Genomic DNA, 20,858 nt, shown 5'->3' with positions numbered 1-20,858 from the left:
ATAGCATATTTCTTCTGGGTACCCTTTGAAGCCTGCTCACCATGCTTGTCTTGTTGATTCATGCTTTGTGGAGATTAGTTATTTAATGACTTTTTGATAGTTAATCTTTATTTTAGTAATGAAGTATATATTTTCTCACAATTACAAGTGGTTCCTGGTTTTGGAATCAGTCTATCTCTTCTGGCTAGCCAGCTCAGGGTGGGGTAGTACCCACACCATGTTTTGTAAAATGTTTTTAAATATATTGTAAAGAATATGTAAGCAAATCAGAGAAGTATAGGGAGCAAGGTAGAATAAATGATCTCTAATTCTGTTGAAATAACCACCTTTCTTGATACATGACTTTGTCCTTGACTTTGAGGCCCTCTTGTTTTCACAAAGAAAAGATGACTCAATAGTTGTTTTCTGTACTTAAATGCTATTTTTCTGCATTTGATCCACTGCTCTATTATCTGAGAACATGGTAAGGAGCAGGAGGGCTCAGCTGAGGTTGGCATAGTTGCTGGTGTGGATTTGTGTCTGAACAAGGTGTCAATGTCTACACAATAGACATTATTTCCCATCCTGAGGAAGGGGTCCTCACATGCTGCCTATCTTTCAATTGATTCTGTGGCCCAAAGTGTTTTCTGTTGTTAAAGAAGTGTTATATCTCCCTTGGCGGTCTTCCTACATCTTCTAAGGGGAGGGGAGAGAGGACAAAAAAGGTCAGCCCTCTAAATTTGCTTCTCTCTAGATTTATTATGGATGTGAGGAGGCTGGTGTTTGTTACTCCCCAGTGTAACCTGTGGGGATGTGTGGAAGTGCGTGTGATGGCCAGACCTCCTTACACAGAGCAGCTCTGCCCTACTCTAGAATCTTTTGATTTCTTCTCTCACCCACCATTTTCTGGAATGATTACCTTAGATTGTGCTATATTGTTTGCTATTGGTGAAGTTTGTCTTAAACAATTTTTATTTCATTAAGTTTGAGTAGAAAAGTGTGACACAGCCATTTATTCTGACCTTTAAGCCTGGAGGTTCTGTTGGCATGCTTCCATGCCCAGTTCATTTGAATTTGTGACACTCACTAATAAATCCCACATCTTCCTGCACTGAGGAGCTCCACATGTCTGAGGATGAATATTGATGGTTGGGGTTTTGTCTGGTTGGTGGTATCTATGTGCCACTTCTCCTTTTGCTATGTAAAATTAGATAGTGTTTTCTTGAAAAAGATGTACATGGGCTGGAGAGATGGCTTAGCGGTTAAGTGCTTGCCTGTGAAGCCTAAGGACCCCAGTTCGAGGCTTGGTTCCCCAGGACCCACGTTAGCCAGATGCACAAGGGGGCACACACATCTGGAGTTCGTTTGCAGTGGCTGGAGGCCCTGGTGCACCCATTCTCTCTCTCTGCCTCTTTCTCTGTCTGTCGCTCTCACATAAATAAATAAAAATAAACAAAAAATTAAAAAAAAGAAAAGATGTACATTGATGGCCTTTAGAGTACCATCTCCTAGTTTTCTCATGGTTAGTTGATGCTTTTTGTAAAAAAGTAAGCATCTGTATTAAATATGTTCTTTTATATTCTACTGGCAGACTTACTCTTTAACTGAGTTTAGGTTTCCAACGATGTAAGTAAAGTCAATTTCCAGAATTACCTTTTATTTTTGAAAAGCATAAAACAGTGGCTTAAGCCTTTTGAGTATGTTTTATTACATTTTATATTAGAACTTCAGTGGGTGAAACTGGCATTCGGAATACTTTGCTTTAACTTTCAGAATGCCTTAATTTAATGAAAGACAAGTCTTCTTTATCAATGGCCTAGTTGCATTGCTATAGCATTAACTCCCATGGAAAACAGTAAAGTCTGATGGTTTAAACACACATACAGTTGGCAGCAAAAAAGAAAAGCCTGTGGCAACATGACAATGAATCTGATTTACCGAATGTGGAGTGTGCCAAGGAGAGACATGAGGTTTTACAATGACTAGCATTGTTTTCTAGGGTCACTTTCAATCTCATCCTTTTTCTTTCCCCAGAGACTCAGGTGGCTTTGTGTCCTGGTGTGTTCATTCTGTCATGTTTGACAACTGTATTCAAATCATGCATTCAGCTTTCATAGAACTGCCTCAACCGTATCATGCATTTTAAGTTAGGATAGGGTTTGTCTATATGCATCGCCTGCATTTCTTTCCCCCATATTCTATGTGACAATCAATTAGGTCATCTTTAAAAATGCTGATGGCTAAACTCAGCACATACTCCAACAGTGTTTCCTGTCTATTAATTTTCTGTTTTCACAAGTACTTTATCTTGCATCCATTTGTCAAACAGTCACTAAAAAGCTTAACTTAGATAAGTAATTTTAGACAAGAGGACCTGCTTGTAGATCATATTTGCTATTATTAGTTAATGAAAAAAGATGACTTGAATACCCAAGAGAACTGAAAGCAATGACTTCATTGTCTCAGATGCAAGAAGGCATGCTCCAGCATTATTTCCAGTGGCACCCTTACTGTTGAGTTTACTTCTTGGTATGTTTCCAACCAAAAGGGCTTATCTAGAGAGTTTTTGTAAATTGTTGCCTTACCTTTTGTTGGGAGCCTTCAGGAGATGGTGAAACAAAAACAGAAAGATGGAGGGAAAGCCATTGTTGATTACCACCTGCCAGACTCAGGGACCAGGAAGTGTGTTAAGCATCTTCTCTTTTTTTATTATTTTTACTTATTTGTTTGAGAGGGGTGCACCAGGGCCTCCAGCCACTTCAAATGAACTCCAGATGCATGCATCCTCTTGTGCATCTGGCTTATGTGGATCCTGGGGAATTGAACCGGGGTCCTGTGCTTTGCAGGCAAGTGCCTTAACCACTAAGCCATCTCTTCAGCCATCCCCCTTTTAAAAATATTTTATATATTTGTTTTCAAGCACACACACACACACACACACACACACACACACACACACACACACACAGAGAGAGAGAGAGAGAGAGAGAGAGAGAGAGAGAGAGAGAAAGAGAGAGAGAGAGAGAGACAGAGAGAGAGAGAGAGAGAGAGAGAGAGAGAGAGAGAGAAAGGAGCCACTCTGTGCATCTGGCTTTACATGGATACTGGGGAATCGTACCCAGGTCATTAGGCATTACAGGCACATTCCTTAACAGCTAAGCCATTGCTCTAGCTCAAGCCTCTTCTTTTTTTGCTAGGGACTGTGCTATGGTTTGAATGTTGGTGTTTCCCCCACTTCACCTTCATGTTGGAACCCAATATTCAGTGTGGTGGTATCAGGAAGAAGTCCTGCGGAAAATGATTGTCATGAGGGCACTGCTTCCATGAATAGGATCAGAGCCAGAAATGTAAGTTATACTTGCAAACTGTCTCGTGCTGTTACAGCTTGTTGTGAGCTGAGTCTGGGAATGGAGAAAACTCCCTACACACACCCACACATCCATACCCACATCCCTTCACTGCCCCCACCTTCAGACAGAAGCATGTTTAAAGCCTCAGTGTTATAAACACTATGCCCTGGAGAACAGGTCGAAGGTAGACCATTTCCCAGGCTGTCTGGTGCAACCCTATTCCTAAATCTCAAGATTCCAACAGAATTACCACACTTTCTTTTTTTTCTCATGGTATTAAAATGCCAGTCATTAGGACAGCAAATTGGACGCCTCACCTAAGAGGAGGGCACCCTGTCTGGGACCCTTGATTGACCAATGACTCTAGCTGACTGATTTTTTTTAAGAAGACTCTTCAATCATGCTGGGAGTTCTTAATTCGCAGCTTGATAATTTTATTTGTCGTCCACTACTTGCCATTTCTTCTTCTACCCTTGCTTGCTATTTTCCTGATAAATGCACTCATTCAAAACTGAATGTCCTTTGTGTGTAATTTCTCCATATGATAGAGTACCCTTGTAAATGGAACTACAGCAAACTCTCCCCCACCCCATCCTTTTTTATTTTTTTGTACCCTGTGAGGACACAACATGAGGGCATCATCTTTTATTTATTTTTTATGAAGAACATACTTTTTGTGGATACCTCATGTGTTGGTACCATCTTTTCCCTCCTCCCTGCCCCCATTCCGCTGAGGGCCCTCCTCAGTGGGGTTGCTGGTGTTTCCCATGGGGTTGTGGCTTATGCCTTGTGAGAGCAGCTGTTGGGACATCCTCTTTGAAGCAGGGAGTGATCCCTCACCTTGCCACTGAATCTGCTGGTGTTATTCTAAACAAAAATATTGTTTCTGAGACAGTATCTCATGTGGTACAGGCCGGTTTTGAACTCACTCTGTAGCTAAGGCTGGCCTTGAAATCACTGCATAGCCAAGGCTGGCCTTGAGTTTCTGGTCTTCCTATTTCCAGCTAAGTGTTTCAATTAACTGAATTCTGAGTTGGTGCTGGCTCTACTAACAAGCAAGTGAACAAAGGCTTTGGGGGCAGTTCTTGGCTATTATCCCTCACCCCACTCTCTCTACTCTGGCTGTTATCCCCAATGTGGCTGCAATAGTGTACACTATTTTATTTATTTACTTATTTATTTATTTATTTGTTTATTTATTTATTTTGAGGTAGAGTCTCTCTCTAGCCTAGGCTGACTTGGAATTCACTATGTAGTCTTAGGCTAGCCTTTTACTCACAATGATTCTCCTACCTCTGCCTCCCAAGTGCTGGGATTAAAAGTGTGTGCTACTGTGCCCAGCAAGTGTACACTCTTAAGAAGGAGTGAACAACTGTCCCTCCTCTGTCTCTCTGTACCTCTATTGCCACACCCTGTGGGGGCCCAAATCAGCAATGTTAAGGCTATTAGACTTGATGAAGTTTGTGTCTCTTGGGACAAACTCCTTAGTTGCTATCTTACTGTTTCATTTTTTCCCCTATGTATTTTAATACATGCCAATAGCTTCTTGCTTTTAGCTTCCAGTAATCTGTTATGGCTTTGTGTGCTTCTTTTAATTAGATCTCAGGTACTGAGAGTCAAGTCAATCACTGTTCTTGGTTCAGAGAGCACTGTGGTCACTGATTGGTGCAAACCCTCTCCTTGGCTCTCCCTGCTCCTATCCTCTTGTCTTCCCTGATCATAGTTCAGATTCTCTTTCTCTTGCTAAGCAGCCATTCTGGTGTCTCTGATGTGTCATTTTAAATATGTGCGTATCCTTGTGAAAGCTGTGCTATTTTTGCACCTGAACGTGTCTTTAATTTACATCAATAGTAGTATGCTATACATCGTGCCCTGTTCCCAGCTCTTATTTCTTAGCTCCATTTAAGTAGCTGGATGTATCATAAATGCTTGGTTAGGCTGCAGTTAGAACCAACGCCTTAAGTTTCAGTGTCTGGGACAGCATAATTTCTCTCATTCATACTATATGCTTATGGTAGATTGGCTGTGGCCCTTAAAAATATAGACGTTAGCCAGGCATGGTGGCGCATGCCTTTAATCCCGGCACTCAGGAGGCAGAGGTAGGAGGATTGCCATGAGTTCTAGGCCAACTGGAGACTACACTGTGGAATTCCAGGTCAGTCTGGACCACAGCAAGACCTTACCTCAAAAACAACCCAACAAAAAACCCCCCAAAATATAGAAGTTATTAGATCTTTCATGAGTTATGCTGTGTGTTAGATTAATAGAAGAGGAGAGAGTATCATATCACAGATTTGTTTATACATATGTTACACGTGTTTTAGTAACTAGATTTTAAGATAAATTGCTTCCTTTAGTTATAAAGGTGTTTTAGTTTTTGAGATTGTTATCTTTTATGTAGCCTACGCTGCCCCCAAACTTGTGACCCTCCTGCTTCAGTCTCTTTATAGCTGGGACCGCAGGTGTGCATCACCACATCTGACTTTTAATCCTACATGTTTTGTGTTTTCGAATAAATTCATAGGCTTGACCAGACCGCAAAAATGGTTCATCATGCCAAAACAGAGTAAGAACTTCCAGTCTAGAATATTTGTCTTTGATTATTTTATATGTATTTCAAGTTTTTACTCTCTCCTTTCCCCTCTCCTCGCCTTGTTTCTCTTTGCATTTCTTCTTTCTTCTTTACTTAAAAAAAACAGCAACATATTTTTAAACCGGGCATGGTGGCTCACGCCTTTAATCCCAGCACTTATGAGGCAGAGGTAGGAGGATACCATGAGTTCAAGGCTACCCTGAGACTACATAGTGAATTCCAGGTCAGCCAGAGCTAGAGTGAGACCCTATATATACAGGTAGGGTCTCACTCTAGCTCAGGCTGGCCTGGAACTCACTCTAGTTCCATACTGGCCTCAAACTCACAGTGATCCTCCTACCTACGTCTCCCAAATGCTGGGATTAAAGGTGTGTGCCACCATGTAAGCCCTTCTTTACTTTTTAATCCTCTTTTATATTCTTTTACTTTCTCCTACTTATCCCCTTTTAAGACCTTTAATCTAAAGCTTTTTACCTTTCTTTCTCAGAATTTTTAAAGTAATTTTTTCCCCTTATCTTGGACTTTTCACTTGTTTGATACCATTGTTAAAATAATGTAGAAGTGTGGGTATTTTCCATGTCTTAAATGTTAAATGTCACTTCCTTTTTCTTTGCTGACATCTTATGGGAGGACGCCTGGCTTCCTTTTCTAGATCTCTCCATTACTCCTGGCTGTGCTCACTCTGTTTTCTTCTCCCTGTGGAGTGGTTCCAGCTGTGGTTTTCCTAGTTCTAGAATCTCCATTTGGACCTTTTTTAAGAGCTGCTTTCCCCTGCTTCATGAACAGATTTACACTCTCCCATCTTTGATGACATCTGACTTATTTTACTTCTGTTTCCTGTCAGTTCTGATTTACTGGGTATAGGCTGTTCAGTGTTTTCTCCCTCTGCCCCTTTCTCTCTGCTTGTACCAAGGTCAGGCCACTGCTGACAAAAGCCCAATTGAGCCTGTGCTGCTTTATGTTATCAGTCACATCCCAGGAGCCAAAGCCAGACCCTAGCCTGTGCCACTCCTGCTGTGAATAAGGAGAGGAGCCAGAAGGTGACCCCTGGGATAGAGAGCTTATGGCACTGAGACCTCAACTTAAGTCTTAAATTTTCCGCCCTTTTAACTATGAAACTCCACCTACACAAAATTTCATGCTTCTGCTCTCTTTCTTAAGGTTTTTCTCCTTGGTTGTCAAGTCCTAAGCTTGTCTTATGGATCAGGATGGGGAACTGTGGAACCACTTAGGGGCCGGCTAATCTTCACACACATCCCCTGTCAGCTCTTCCACAGGTACTCCGTGACAATTCTGCCCCAGTGGTAAGAGGGCGCATTGAGTTTTGCAGCGATAAAAGAACTCAACTCCTAAGTTAATGCTTCTTCCTTCACACTGGCTGCCATCTTTCTCCTACCTTGGTCACAATCAGTCTCACAGTGTTTAAATTTGGTTTTCAGATCAACATACTTTTCCTTTACTTTCCTCCAATCCTCTTTAGGATTGGGCGAAGGAAGGATTTCAATAGCATTTGCTTGCTGGCAATATATATATATATATATATATTTGTTTATTTACTTGAGATAGAGATAGAGAGAGAAAGAGAGAGCGGGAGAGGGGGAATCAGAGAGAGAGAGAGAGGGAGAGAGAAAGAATGGGCATGCCAGGGCCTTCAGCCACTGCAAATGAACTCCAGATGCTTGCGCCACGTTATGCATCTGGCTTACATGGGTCCTGGGGAATTGAACCAAGGTCCTTTGGCTTTGCAGGCAAACGCCTTAACCACTAAGCCATCTCTCCAGCATAATCTCTATATATTTTACATAAGTTATAGTCTTGTATCCCTTCACCCCAGTCTCCATTTCCCTGAGGGTCCTCCTCAGTAGGGTCCTTGATGTTCACTGTGAGAGTCTGTTGAGGGAGTGTTTAGTAGTTTGTTTTTAGTGTTGAGTTCTCTGTAGATTCTGTATTTCTGTTACAATGTATTTCAGTTTTCCACCATGTTTGTTGCTATTATGTTATAACGGGACACTAAAATTTTATGTAATATTGTCCTATATGTGCTAGGTCATAATTTTGTTAATGAGAAGTGAAGGATCTTTCCAAATGGTTATTTTTTTCCCCCCAGAAATTCCTTTCACGAAATGAAAAACCTATTACTATCAGTAGCCATGGCTAAAATTAAGCCCATTTTATAGCAATAGCACTGGGGTTAGAAAACACTAATCAGTTGTTAAAGGGTCTGAGTCCCTGATTTTTGGTCATCCTCCTCCATGTGCAGTGAGGAGTTCAGCTTTCTATTGTTTCCCATGTTAACGGGCCAAGAGATTCTTTGATTTTTCTTCCAAGAGCATAGAGTCCTATAGAAATTAGGTCAGAATTGATCTAAAAAGGAAGAGATCATTTTCACTGAAGCTTCTTATTTCCTTAAATAATGCTGATAGAGGATTTCATGTCATTTGTATGCATATGTTGAGTGGAAATTTGAGGTCTCTGCAAGGAAAAGCTTGTGAATAAAACTTTTTTGAACCAAACTTGACATCTGATTTCACATGACTTTTTTTTTTTTAAATCATTTCTTTACTTCCTACATGGTTCAATATTGCTTATACCAAACACCTACTTCAGTCCAGTTGGTAACTCAGCTTTTCCCTTCACAAGCATAGATGACTTAGAAAGACATTCAGCTCACAGATCCCTCATATAGTCTTTCAATGATATAAATTTTAGTAGATACTTTATTTTAAATGGCTGATGACAGCTACATGATGTAAGATGGGTCAAAAAAAAAAAAGAGGGGCTGGAGAAATGGCTTAGCGGTTAAGCGCTCGCCTGTGAAGCCTAAAGACCCCGGTTCGAGGCTCGGTTCCCCAGGTCCCACGTTCGCCAGATGCACAAGGGGGCGCACGCGTCTGGAGTTCGTTTGCAGAGGCTGGAAGCCCTGGCGCGCCCATTCTCTCTCTCTCCCTCTATCTGTCTTTCTCTCTGTGTCTGTCACTCTCAAATAAATAAAAAATAAAAATTAAAAAAAAAAGAGTTGCATGCAGTTTCAATAAAATAAATTTCTCTAAACAATGGTGCTGTGATTTTTTAGAGGGTGCAAAAGAACAAGAAACGCCATGCTGAGTTAGAGCATACAAATTGCACGTATCCTGTTCACGCCCCAGCCATGACTCAGAGGCAAGAGGCACTTTGTGGGGTGAGCATGGGGAGGTGGGCCCTGCTGACAAGGTCAATGGCTCTAATTTCTACTCACTGACATGTTGGAACCATCATACTAGATTATAGCTGAGTCCTTCTTGAGATATATGTGTGTGTTATATATATAACAAAGTAATCAAGATTCATTCAAATTATTTATGGCTTTCAGAAGTTTGATGCAAACCCAAGTAGTGCATGGATGGCATGTACCCCTGGAAACAATTTAGAACAAGGAATTTAGCTCATGTGTTGGAGAAAGAAAATGTCAAAACGAATCAATACCCAAGAAACAGATATTCATCTGCTATAGGTAGATGAATGGTAAAATTTAATTCGATGAACATACATTAAGTATTTATGGGGTACCAGCTAATTTTCAAGCCTCAACGAGCCAGAGTTGGATTAAGTGTGCCTTCCTTAGTGCCTAAAATCATATTCAGGGAAACAGAAAAGAAAAGGGGCAGGGAAGGTTTTGCCTGAAAGGAGACATCCAAATAGGAGAAAAGGAAATTTATAAAGGGCATGGGCAAGCAGAGAAAGGCCTTCAAGGCGGAGAGAGGACATTCCTTATGGAGATAAGATCTTAAAATGATGCATGATGTTTTAAAACAGGAAGTAATGTGTAGGAGCTGGGGCATAAGGTTTCAGGATGGAAGGAAAAAGGGAAAGACGGAGGAAGCTGCAGGCAGAAGAAAGGAGTTGGGTCCTGAGACAGGGAGGTAGGTGTGCTGTTGTTTTTTTCTGCCCAAGTTTTAGTGCCTTTGCAGAACTGAAAAGCTGCATTATTATGATGATAGACTTCCTTGAAAGCTTTTCCCTCAAACTCCAGGCTACAAAACAGAGTCTTCACAGAAATAGTGGTATACAGTTCCTCAGTTTCCTGGCATCTGGAATCCCATGCTGATCAAATGCTGGCATCAGAATGGATGAGGAGCCATCTGTTCAACCAGCACCACCACGCTTCCCTCACTGGGCCTCTCTTCACCTGATCTGCATTGACCCACCTCAAGTGCACTGTCCAGGCTTCAGGATTTCCTATGGGTAGATTTTGGGCATCATTCAAATCAACTGCATTTAATAAGCTTAAGGCTTCTAGTATTCCTTTGCCATCTGTATATGTCTAGATAATTCATATATTTGCCATTTCAATTGAGTTCAAATAACATTTATGAGCATGCACACTGTGACTGGAACTACATTAGGGCCTAGTGACACAAATGAATTAACCCTTTTCAAGAATCCAATGGAGTGGAAAATGGACAGAACTGGAGGGAGAAGTCTGAGGCTTCTGGGTGTGACTCCTATCATAGTCTGGCTATAGTCTGGATATAACGTTCTCTCATTCCCATAGTCTCTGTGCTATAAGTCTTTCTAGAAAATGTCTGTCTGCCCTCTTTACCACATTTCTGACTACCAGGGAGATCAGGATTAAGCTTGCACTATCTGAGCATAGCACTTGTATTAGGTATAACTTTTTGCCACCAGAGTACTTCTAATAGCCATGAAATACATCTTTCCCATGGCCTATAAATAACATTAGCCTCACACTTCATTAATGAATCCTTCCTCTTCACATCCCAAGTGATCCAAATGCTAAAGATACAGTATTTCACAGCAGGTTGTGCGACCTTTTATGTAATATACCCTTTAAGTAAGTGGGTTATGGTCTTGTGATTAATGTGGCCTGATGTTCACATTGAGAAAATGGGAAGGTGTTAACTGCCTTAAGAAACCCAAGAGCTTTAAGGAGTCATGCAAATAAGATTGACTAATTTTTTTTTCCTACACGTACGATGCCTATAATTTAATTTTGACTGGCAGATGGTTCCAAACTGTTGAGAATGTAAGCAGCACAGCAGTTGAACGCTGCTTCTACGAAACACGCCTGAAAAATAATTCTATTCATGGTTTTTCATTTTGGAAAATTTCCTTGGGGATCTTTTAATTGTTTTCTCCAAGTGTTATCAGATGTAGTTCTAATTTGAGGGAATTATTTCTGTCTCAAAATACCTGCACTTATTGATGAAAAAGGCTCAAAGAAAATTTTCCAAGGAAAAAGCCACCTAGAGATACTCACTTTAGGCCACCTCTTCCCCAAAAATCAGTCCTGATGACTGTGGAGTTTTGACTGTGGGGATAGATTAGGTTGAGACCAGCCTGTATGTAGAGACTTATGGAGTTCACAGTCCATATCAAGTGTCTTTCCAAGCAGAATATAGTTGTTAATGACATTGGGAGAATATTACCTTGGTCATGTTCACATTTGGGTCTTAGGGTCCTTTGTCCAGGTCAGGTTGCTGGACCCTTCCACTCTGTCTGACGCCGTTGTGAGCTTTCCCTTTCTGTTCCGTCTTGTCGCTTCTGCCTGTCATCACCAGCACCATTACCCTTTTTGTCATGCTTTGGATTTCTACACCATGCTAAGTGCTTTACATCTGTTTTTGCTAACCCACAGGCCAGCCCCAGCAAAGTGTGCATTACTTTGCAACTAATTCTCTTTCCACTCAGAAAGTGATAGAACCTGCATGGAAACTTGGGTCTGCACCCGTCAGCACATCTACTGTGTTCTCATCTGCCTCCTCCCTGTGTCATGACAGTTTTCCCTGTAGCATCTGTGCCATTACTTTCCCCCTAAGGTGACAGGAAGTAGTGGAGAAATAGCAGTTCCTGCATTTGCAAGATTAAAAATAAACATGAAAATTCAATAATTAACAAGTGAGAAATAGTAAGGGCAATTTTTAAAGTGACCTAGGAGCATCTCAGATTAATTTTTTTTTTTTTTTTTACTTACAGGATTAAAAGCCTTAAAATACAAAAGAGAAACATATAAAACTTTCAGAATATAATGTATAATCTACTTTTAATACTGCTAAGAGAAGGAAAACATAGCATCTGGCTCTATAAAGACCTCTGAAGAGACATAATACCCCTTCTTAGATTTGTAATCTGTAAGAACTTAATAGAAGCAGCTGTCTTCATGCTTCCCAGCTACTGTTTCACACCAATGCCTTTACTCTAAGATTCCCTATAAATAAACGTGCTCAATTTTTGATGAGTATCTATGTATATTTCTTTTTAAAAATTTGTTTTAATTTTTATTTATTTACTTGAGAGAGAGAGAGAGAGAGAGAGAGAGAGAGAGAGAGAGAGAGGAAGAGAGAAAGAGGTAGATAGAGATAGATAGAGAAAGATTAGGTGTGCCAGGGCCTCCAGCTGCTGCAATTGAACTTCAAATGCATGCATCATCTTGTGCATCTTCTGGCTTACATGGGTTCTGGGGAATTGAACCTGGGTCCTTTGGCTTTGCAGGCAAGTGCTGTAACCACTAAGCTATCTCTCCAGACCTCTCTGTCTATCTCTTAAAAGGCCAATAGAGAGCCATAAACTCAGAGACATAAGGACTATGTGATGATGATGAGAGTATAGACAGGAAGTTGAAATATGTCAGAACCCCTTGCAGAAGATCATGTGATATGTGTACTGTAGCAAATCTTGATGCTCCTCTTAGGTAGATGTGACTTTCCTAAACTCCCCTAATTAGAATTTTGGGCTTTTGTTTCTTAGATGGTGTAAGCAAATATTTGGAAGAGATGAGAGTTCCCTAGGTAAGATACTGAACTGCTCCTTAGCTAACCCATAGACAAGACAATAAGTTACTTACTTGTTGGTGAAAGATTTCTGGAGGTGGTTAGTCATATACACAGAGCAGTCAGAACTGTTGGGTGGTTGAGTTTATTGCAGAAGTGTGTAAGATATAATTTCCTTAGGAAGGCCCAGGCTGGAGAAGGATGTGTTACAGCATCGCCCCTTGGGACTGGAAAGGACGCTGTGGGTCAGGCTGTGAGACCTACAGGATATGGAGTCCTTAGAGCTGTCCCAAGGAGACCTGACCTCCCACAAGGTCCTTGTGTATCAAGGAGCCAGGTGGCCACGCACTTTGCCATGCCAGCATATGCTATTCCCTGAGGAAGGAAAATGCTTCATTTTTTTTTTTTTTTTTTTTGCTAAACCTTGATGCTAACTGTAAGGTATAGCACATACCAATTGGGCAAAACCATTTCCTAGTGCCAGCCTCCTTAACTCATGTCAAGGGCAATCTTCTTTTTTTAAGACTGGGCCTGCCTCTTTCAGACATGAGCATGCAGTGGCACCTGGAGAGGTTTTGCAACTGTGGACTTAATGAAGCTAGCCAAATGGACAGCTAGGAATGACCGGGTCCACACTGGTGAGGCCTGCAAGCACAGTCAGAGCAGAGGGACATGGGGCAAAGGGCAGGCTTGAGGGCTGAGGTGGATTTGAATCCTTTATTATCACTTCCGTGGTTTTACTTTTGGATAGGAGTCCCAAAAGCCTTGTTTTTTTCTTTTCCAGTTGCCTTGTTTTGTGGCAAGAATAGCAGAGCTTTACTTATTAACATTAATCATGTGTATAGTACAATATTTATGCTGATAATTCTCATGGCATACATGAAATATCTAGACTTGTTTATCTACCTTTTTTGTGTCCTCCAACTTATATCTCTACACCCTCTACCAAGCCCCTGGCAATGACTGTTCTGTTTTTATCTGTGTGCATTTATGTTTCTCTTCTTCCGATTTCACCTGTGATTGGGATCATGTAGTAGTCTGCTAGGTGTATCTGGCAGTGTTCCCTCAGCATGACACCGTCCAGTCTCACCCATGTGCTGTCAAGTGGAAAGATTTCATTTTTTTATGCATTAATGATATTTTGTTGTACATGCATACCATAGTTTCTTTTTCATCAGTCTTATTTCTTTTAAAAAATATTTTTATTTATTTATTTATTTGCAAGCAGTGAGAGACAGAGAGGAGAGAGACAGGGAGAGAAGAGAGTGAGAGAGAATGGGCATGCAAGGGCGTCTAGCCATTGCAAACTAACTCTAAATGCACACCTTGCTTTGTGCATCTGGCTTTATATGGGTGCTATGGGTGCTGGGGAATCACATTCCTGTTGTTGGGCTTTGCAGCCTGGGGCCTTAACTGCTGATTCATCTCCCCAACCCATTAATCTTATTTATTTTTTAATATTTTACTTTTATTTATTCATTTATTTGACAGAGAAAGAGGGAGAGAGATAGAGAGAGATAGAGGGAGGGAGGGGGGGGAGAGAATAGATGTGCCAGGGCCTCCAGCCACTGCAAATGAATTGCAGACGCGTGTGCCCTCTTCTGCATCTGGCTAATATGGGTCCTGGGGAATCGATCCTGGGTCCTTTGGCTTTGCAGGCAAATGCCTTAACTGCTAAGCCATCGCTCCAGCACAAATCTTATTTTTAAATTAACATATAAAGAAATAAGTGTCCTCATGGCTAATCCTCCTCATCCCCTTCCTTCCCCATTCCCTGTCCCTCTTCCTGCTGGTCCCTTTCCTGTGTCTAACAGGCCTTCCTTCTGCTTGCATGTCATATGAACTCCGTTAACTGCTTTTTTCTCCTGCTTTAGAACTCTTTTATTCTTTCCATAGTTTCCTTATAGTTTCATTAGCCCATATATACAAATATATAAAAAATTAACATGTAAGAGAGAAAACATGTAGTATTTGAATCTGGCTTATTTCACTCAACACAATTTCTAGTTCCACCTACTTTCTTGCAGAGGTCATGTTATTTTTCCTTGTGGCTGAATACAGTTCTGTTATGTCTATGTGCCACATTTTCTTTACCTTTTCATTTGTTGATGGACATTTAGGCTGGTTTCATTTCCCAGCTGCTGTGAATCTAACAGAAATAAACATTCAGGTGCAAGTATCTCTGTGTGCATCATACCTTCTTTATCCACATATCCAACAACAGACACTTAGATTATTTCCCTGTCTTGGCTATTGTAAATACTGCAATGAACATGGGAATACAGATCATGGTTTCATTTCCTTTGGGAATATGTCCAGAAGAGGGCTTACGGGTTATATGATAGCCTATATTTAATGTATTTAGACACCTCCATTTTGTTTTCCATAATAGATATATCAATCTACTTTTCTCTAACAGTTATTAGAGTTCATTTTTTCTCTACACCATCAAATACTTCTTGATTAATTTCTGTCATGCTGGATCATCCATTGTTAAAGCTTGAGGACTGAAGTACCCTGCATAATTTTATTGCTATCAGTGTCTCTTTCTTCATATCCATTAATTTTTGCCTTAATATATTTAAGTGCTTCAGTGTTGGGCAACTAGACATATACAATGGTTACGTGTTCTTGATGAATGAATTAGTCTCTTGAAACTTCCTTAGTGAAAACATTGCTTTATAATTGGTAGGTTGACAGGGCATCACTAGCAATACCTGAATTGTCTATTCTGTTACAGCCATGCAAGAGATATTCACCGTAGATTATTTTATGCCTAGTGTAGATAAAGTGATGACTTCAAAAATTTATTCTGTATAAAAATCACTTTGGGAACTTACTACAATACAAATTTTGATTCAGTGAGACTGGGATGTGGCTTGAGACTCTATGTTCAGCAAGTTTCCTCATGTAAAGGGATGGGCTATATTAAATGGCTTGGAGTTGAGTTCCAGAATACTTAACAGTAGATACATTATGTCTTTGAACAACAGAATGTTCTGTGACCCTCTTTGCTAATGTTCATTTACTTTATCACCATTTGCAGCTTCATTCATGGCTCCAGTAATATGGAAAGCTCTGTTCTTTTTTTTTCCCCTCTGAGTAAGTAACATAAAAATCTATCTATGATAAAGTCTTGACACATAAGTGTACAAGGGTTCAGATATTGCAGATAAAAAGAGAAAACAGCACAATTAAGTAGCATTAGTTAATGCAGATGGACTTCTAAAACAAGATGTTTTGACATGTATAGCAAATGTAGATTAGAGGACTCTGTAAATTTATCAAGCCGATGTCATTACAAGAGGGACAGGGTTAGCAAGCTTGGGGACCCCATTCAAAGCAGAAGAGCACCATGAAAAAAAAAAAATACCAGCCCATAGCTCATTTTAGTTAACAAAGAAGCATCTAGCAGCTAGTAGCCCTCTGTTAGTCCATGAAAAGTCCTACAAAAAAGAGCTTCAGAGATAGGTGATGTATAGAAAGTTACTGTAAAGTGAATAACCTCTAAATTATGATGGACTTTTGAAGAACTACAGGCAAACAGAGGGATAGTTTAGAAAGAGGATTTGTATCCCTAGATAGGTCCTGGAAGAACAGATATGTCTGTTTGACAAACTATCTGGATGATTAATCCAGAATGTTCAGTTAAATCCCCTAGGTTAAAAGACAAGAATCTCAAGAAGACCATATATCCTGATCATCACATCCTTCAGAATACTCCTCTAGGTAGACACATTCGCCTTTGTTATTTCTTTCTTTCTGTCTCTTGTCTCTCCAACTTATTGTTCCCTTGTTCTTTCCCTCAGTAAGCATCCTACTCTTCTGCCTGAAACTTATTTTTTAATGAGATAACAGTTGTAGGTAGCTTCCAGCTCTACTTGTGGGGACCATATTGCTCACAGAGATTTTCCTAAAAGGTCCCACAGAGCCACAAGTGTCTCCTGAGCTGTCTCAAAGACAGAACATTGCCCCTGTCATTTTGTGTTAGTTCTCCCAAGGACTTTCATGTTTTTCTTTACCAACAAGAGGTTAAAACACAACTGAGATAACATTTGGCCACCATATTTCTACTTTTATAGTTCACACTGCAACATTGATGAACAGAATCATCTTGACCTGTAACTGTTCTTTATAAAAGTAAGGTTGCCAGATAAGATATAGAAAACCAGTGAGATTTGAATTTCAGAGAGATAGCAAATAGCCTCTTAGTATAAGCATATGCCATGCAATATGGGGAAAACAAAAACATGAACAAGTATTTTGTTTGTTTCTCTAAATCTGGCAACCCTTACTTAGGGTACAACTGTTCTGTTTTCTTGGCCACACAACAACTAGTAATGTTTTAGGTATTATCTAACATCTTGTCTCACCATTTGGATTCAAACTATTGAACAGCCAATATTTGCTTTAAAATAAATTATATCATTTTACTTTTAAAAACTCATACTGGGCTGGAGAGATGGCTTAGCGGTTAAGCGCTTGCCTGTGAAGCCTAAGGACCCCGATTCGAGGCTCGATTCCCCAGGACCCATATTAGCCAGATGCATAAGGGGGCACGTGCATCTGGAGTTTGTTAGCAGTGGCTGGAAGCCCTGGTGCACCAATTCTCTCTCTCTCTCTGCCTCTTTCTCTCTCTGTCACACTCAAATAAATAAATAAAGATGAACAAACAACTCATACTGCCACTTATCACAACTTTAGTACACTTGGGTTGTTGCAAAACTAGGCAGATGTTCTTTTTCTAAAAAAAATTTTCTTTTTATTTACTTATGTGAAAGACGGAGGGAGGGAGAGAGAGAGAGAGAGAGCGAGAGAGAGAGAGAGAGAGAGGGAGAGAGAGAATATGCGTGCCAGGGCCTCTAGCCACTGGAAATGAATTCCAGACTCATGTGTAACCTTGTGCATCAGGCTTATGTGGGTCCTGGGGAATTGAACCTGTGTCCTTTGGCTTTGTAGGCAAGTGCCTTAACCACTAAACCATCTCTCCAGCCCTAGGCAGATGTTCTTAACTGTTGGTAATATGAAAATTAGGTACAATGGAATTGGGTTGCTATGTTTGGTAATTTTATTTTTTTGCATTCTATGACAAAATGTGTCTGTTTTTTTCTTAATTTTTATTAACATTTTCCATGATTATAAAAAATATCCCATGGTAATACTCTCCCTCCCCCCACTTTCCCCTTTGAAATTCCATTCTCCATCATATCCCTTCCCCATCTCAATCAGTCTCTCTTTTATTTTGATGTTATGATCTTTTCCTCCTGTTATGATGGTCTTGTGTAGGTAGTGTCAGGCACTGGGAGGTCATGGATATCCAGGTCATTCTGTGTCTGGAGGGAGCACATTGTACGGAGTCCTACCCTTCCTTTGGCTCTTACATTCTTTCAGCCACCTTTTCTGCATTAGACCCTGAGCCTTGGAAGGTGTGATTGAGATGTTACTCAGTACTCCAGTCACTTCTTTCCAACATTATGATACCTTCTGAGTCATCCCACAGTCACTGCCATCTGAAAAGAGAAGATTCTCTACCCAAAGTAAGAGTAGCATTACTATAAGGGTATGAATATTAAGAGAAGTGCTAACTGGGCAGTTTGATAAGCATAGGATATACATTTTTCCAGACATCAGTTGATGTTACACCCCTAAGGCTCATGACTACCCCTGTTTTAGGTTTTCAGTATCAGGGATGTATTCCCTCCCATGGAGCGGGCCACCAGTCCAATTGGAGGGCAGTTGGTTTCCACCATGACAGACGTGCCACTATTGCACCTGTTGGCTCATTTGGCCTGGATGGCCAATTATAAGGCTTGCAGTGTCCACTGTTGAGTATCTTCACTGATGGCATCTCTTTTCCCCATTGAACTACATGTAGAATGGCTTCTTCCCGCTTTCTGTCAGTTGGTCTACATGGAGAAGTTTATCAGCTCAGTTCCAGCAGGATCAAAATGTGTCTTTAAAGGTAGAACCATGTCTCAATTTAAATATTATGTTTTGTACATGAGTATGCACATATACTTTGAAATATATTTATTAGACAACTCCACTATTGCTTACATATTACATAAAGAAAGTAAGATTCATAATTCTGAGAGACTTCACTTAAAAAGTTTATTTACAGTTATGACATTATAATTAGGTAAGTACCTAAAAGGGAAATGTTTCTGATCATGAGTAGTTTGAGGTCACTGTTTTTACAAGGAGAAATATTTAACTAGAATCAAATTTAGCAATAATTTCCATCAGGCTATTTACAGTGGAGAAAATTAATGAAAATGTCATCTGTTTAATTACTGTTTGTTACCCTTAATTAAAATGTTAATTGAGTAAATTTGTGTGTGCAACATACTTAGTATGTTTACTTTTTGACAAAGGGAATGACAATGCTGTTCTTTTTGTACCTTCTCCATTTAGATGTTTAATTGTTCTCTTAAATATTTTGGAGAAATGATGAATATACTTGAGGAACTTAGGAGCACAGCTTGAAAACAAAAATCATTTTTTTTCTGCTAGGGCTGTAGGGAGAAGATATGTAGAAAGTCAGCACTTTAATCAGCAGAAAGGAAATCTACCAGAAGGATGCAGTTTAGTCTTGTATTTGCATATGACAAAAGGGACAAAAATTAATCAGCTGGAAAATGTCCATTTAGAATGACATTTGTAAGTAAAGAAATTGATTATAGGAAGTTGTGCTTTAGACATACTCTTGCCTCAGTAGCAGTCAGCAGAGACTAAGGATAATGAGAACCTTTGTGTTCATTTATATTAATGTGCATTTGACCTTTTCATTTGACCAACATTTGAAATAGTTGTTTAAAACAACATGGAGATCTGTGCTGCAAAATTGGATCACATATTCTTTTGACAATGGTTATGATTTCTCTTTTCCACACAAACTGATCTCTGCTTAGTAAATAAACATATGCGGATTGTGTTCTAAAAAGAAAAAAATATATATATATATATCACACATCAGCATAAAACAAAATGGTTCCTTTTCAAATAATTTATGAAGTGTAATGCTTTCCAAAAGCTGCATCAGTTAGGCAATAGCATCCACTGTGCAAGATCTATGAGCAAGCCAGGCAGTGGGAGATGGAGGGGTGGGAGACGGAGTAGATATGTTTCTCTGCCCTTATGTAGCTTCAAGCTCAAAGATTTCTCCCCATGCCTTCCTTGTCCCCCACTGAACTGACTCTTGTTTTTCTTCTTTATAATCTCTCAGACTTTCGAATCTAGTAGAAAGAGATGAACTGGTGCTTCCTAGGAGACAGTAATCATGAGAATAATAAAAAAATACATAGCTTTATTTAGTGGTATACATACCATTCCAAATACATTTTTCCAAGCACATTTCTTAAAGCATGTTATTTAACCCTTAAGCAATGCTGAACGTAAATACTGCCATTGCTCCCATTTTGCAATGAAGAAACTTTCCCAAGGCCACACAGAGATGAAGCATTCTGGAGTTAGTCTCCTGTTTCTTGCTCCCACTATTCTGGTGAATAGAGAAAAGGTTTGGTGCAAGGCATACAAGAAGTGTTAACCATGTGTTAAAACCTATGGCAGCAAAGACAGAAGGTACTTGCGTTAACACCTCAGCTTTGAATTTAATGGTTTGTTTGATTATAGTCTTTTAATGACCATTAAAATATTAAAGAATGATTAACTGGCAGACAAGTCGGAGTGCAGATTTGTAAAATAAGTTTTCTGAGAATAGTTTATAATTTTTTATATATCATAAACCTTCTGCCCTTAATGGGGATACAATTCAGTGAATCAATAGAGCCACATGGCATTTGTTAAAATTTCAGCTCTTCTACTTACTAGCTGAATGAGCATGGGCAAATTATTCAACCTCTATAAGCATCAGTGTATTCTTTTTAAAGAAAAATATTCATTTATTTGAGAAAGAGAGAGAAGAGAGAGAGAGAGGGAGAGAGAGAGAGAGGGAGAGAGGTGCACAACCTTGTGCATCTAGCTTATGTGGGTACTAGGGAGTCGAATCTAGGTCCTTAGGCCAGCCCAGCTTCAGTGTATTCTTTTTTTTTTTTTAATTTTGTTTATTTATTTGAGAGCAACAGAGACAGACAGAGAGAGAGAGAGAGAGAGAATGGGCACGCCGGGGCTTCCAGCCGCTGCAAACGAACTCCAGATGCCTGTGTCCCC

General features: G+C 40.0%; 1 protein-coding gene across 6 annotated transcripts in view; it reads left to right on the top strand.

The window, feature by feature from the left end:
• Nucleotides 1–20,858, top strand: part of Grm8 (glutamate metabotropic receptor 8) — an 854,699-nt gene that overhangs the window by 104,983 nt on the left and 728,858 nt on the right. The window contains exon 1 of one of the 6 annotated variants that reach the window (XM_045159899.1): nucleotides 3,269–3,326. The exons of the other annotated variants lie outside the window; for them this stretch is intronic. Within the exon in view, the coding sequence (XP_045015834.1) occupies nucleotides 3,303–3,326 (24 nt within the window). The 5' untranslated portion in view covers nucleotides 3,269–3,302. Of the gene's footprint in view, nucleotides 1–3,268; nucleotides 3,327–20,858 lie in introns of those variants that run through there. 6 annotated transcript variants of the gene reach the window in all.

This window comes from Jaculus jaculus, chromosome 10, assembly GCF_020740685.1.
Source record: "Jaculus jaculus isolate mJacJac1 chromosome 10, mJacJac1.mat.Y.cur, whole genome shotgun sequence".
Lineage (NCBI taxonomy): Eukaryota > Metazoa > Chordata > Mammalia > Rodentia > Dipodidae > Jaculus > Jaculus jaculus.
The sequence above is the reverse complement of the archived record's forward strand: the minus strand, read 5'-3'. Positions and strand labels throughout refer to the sequence as shown.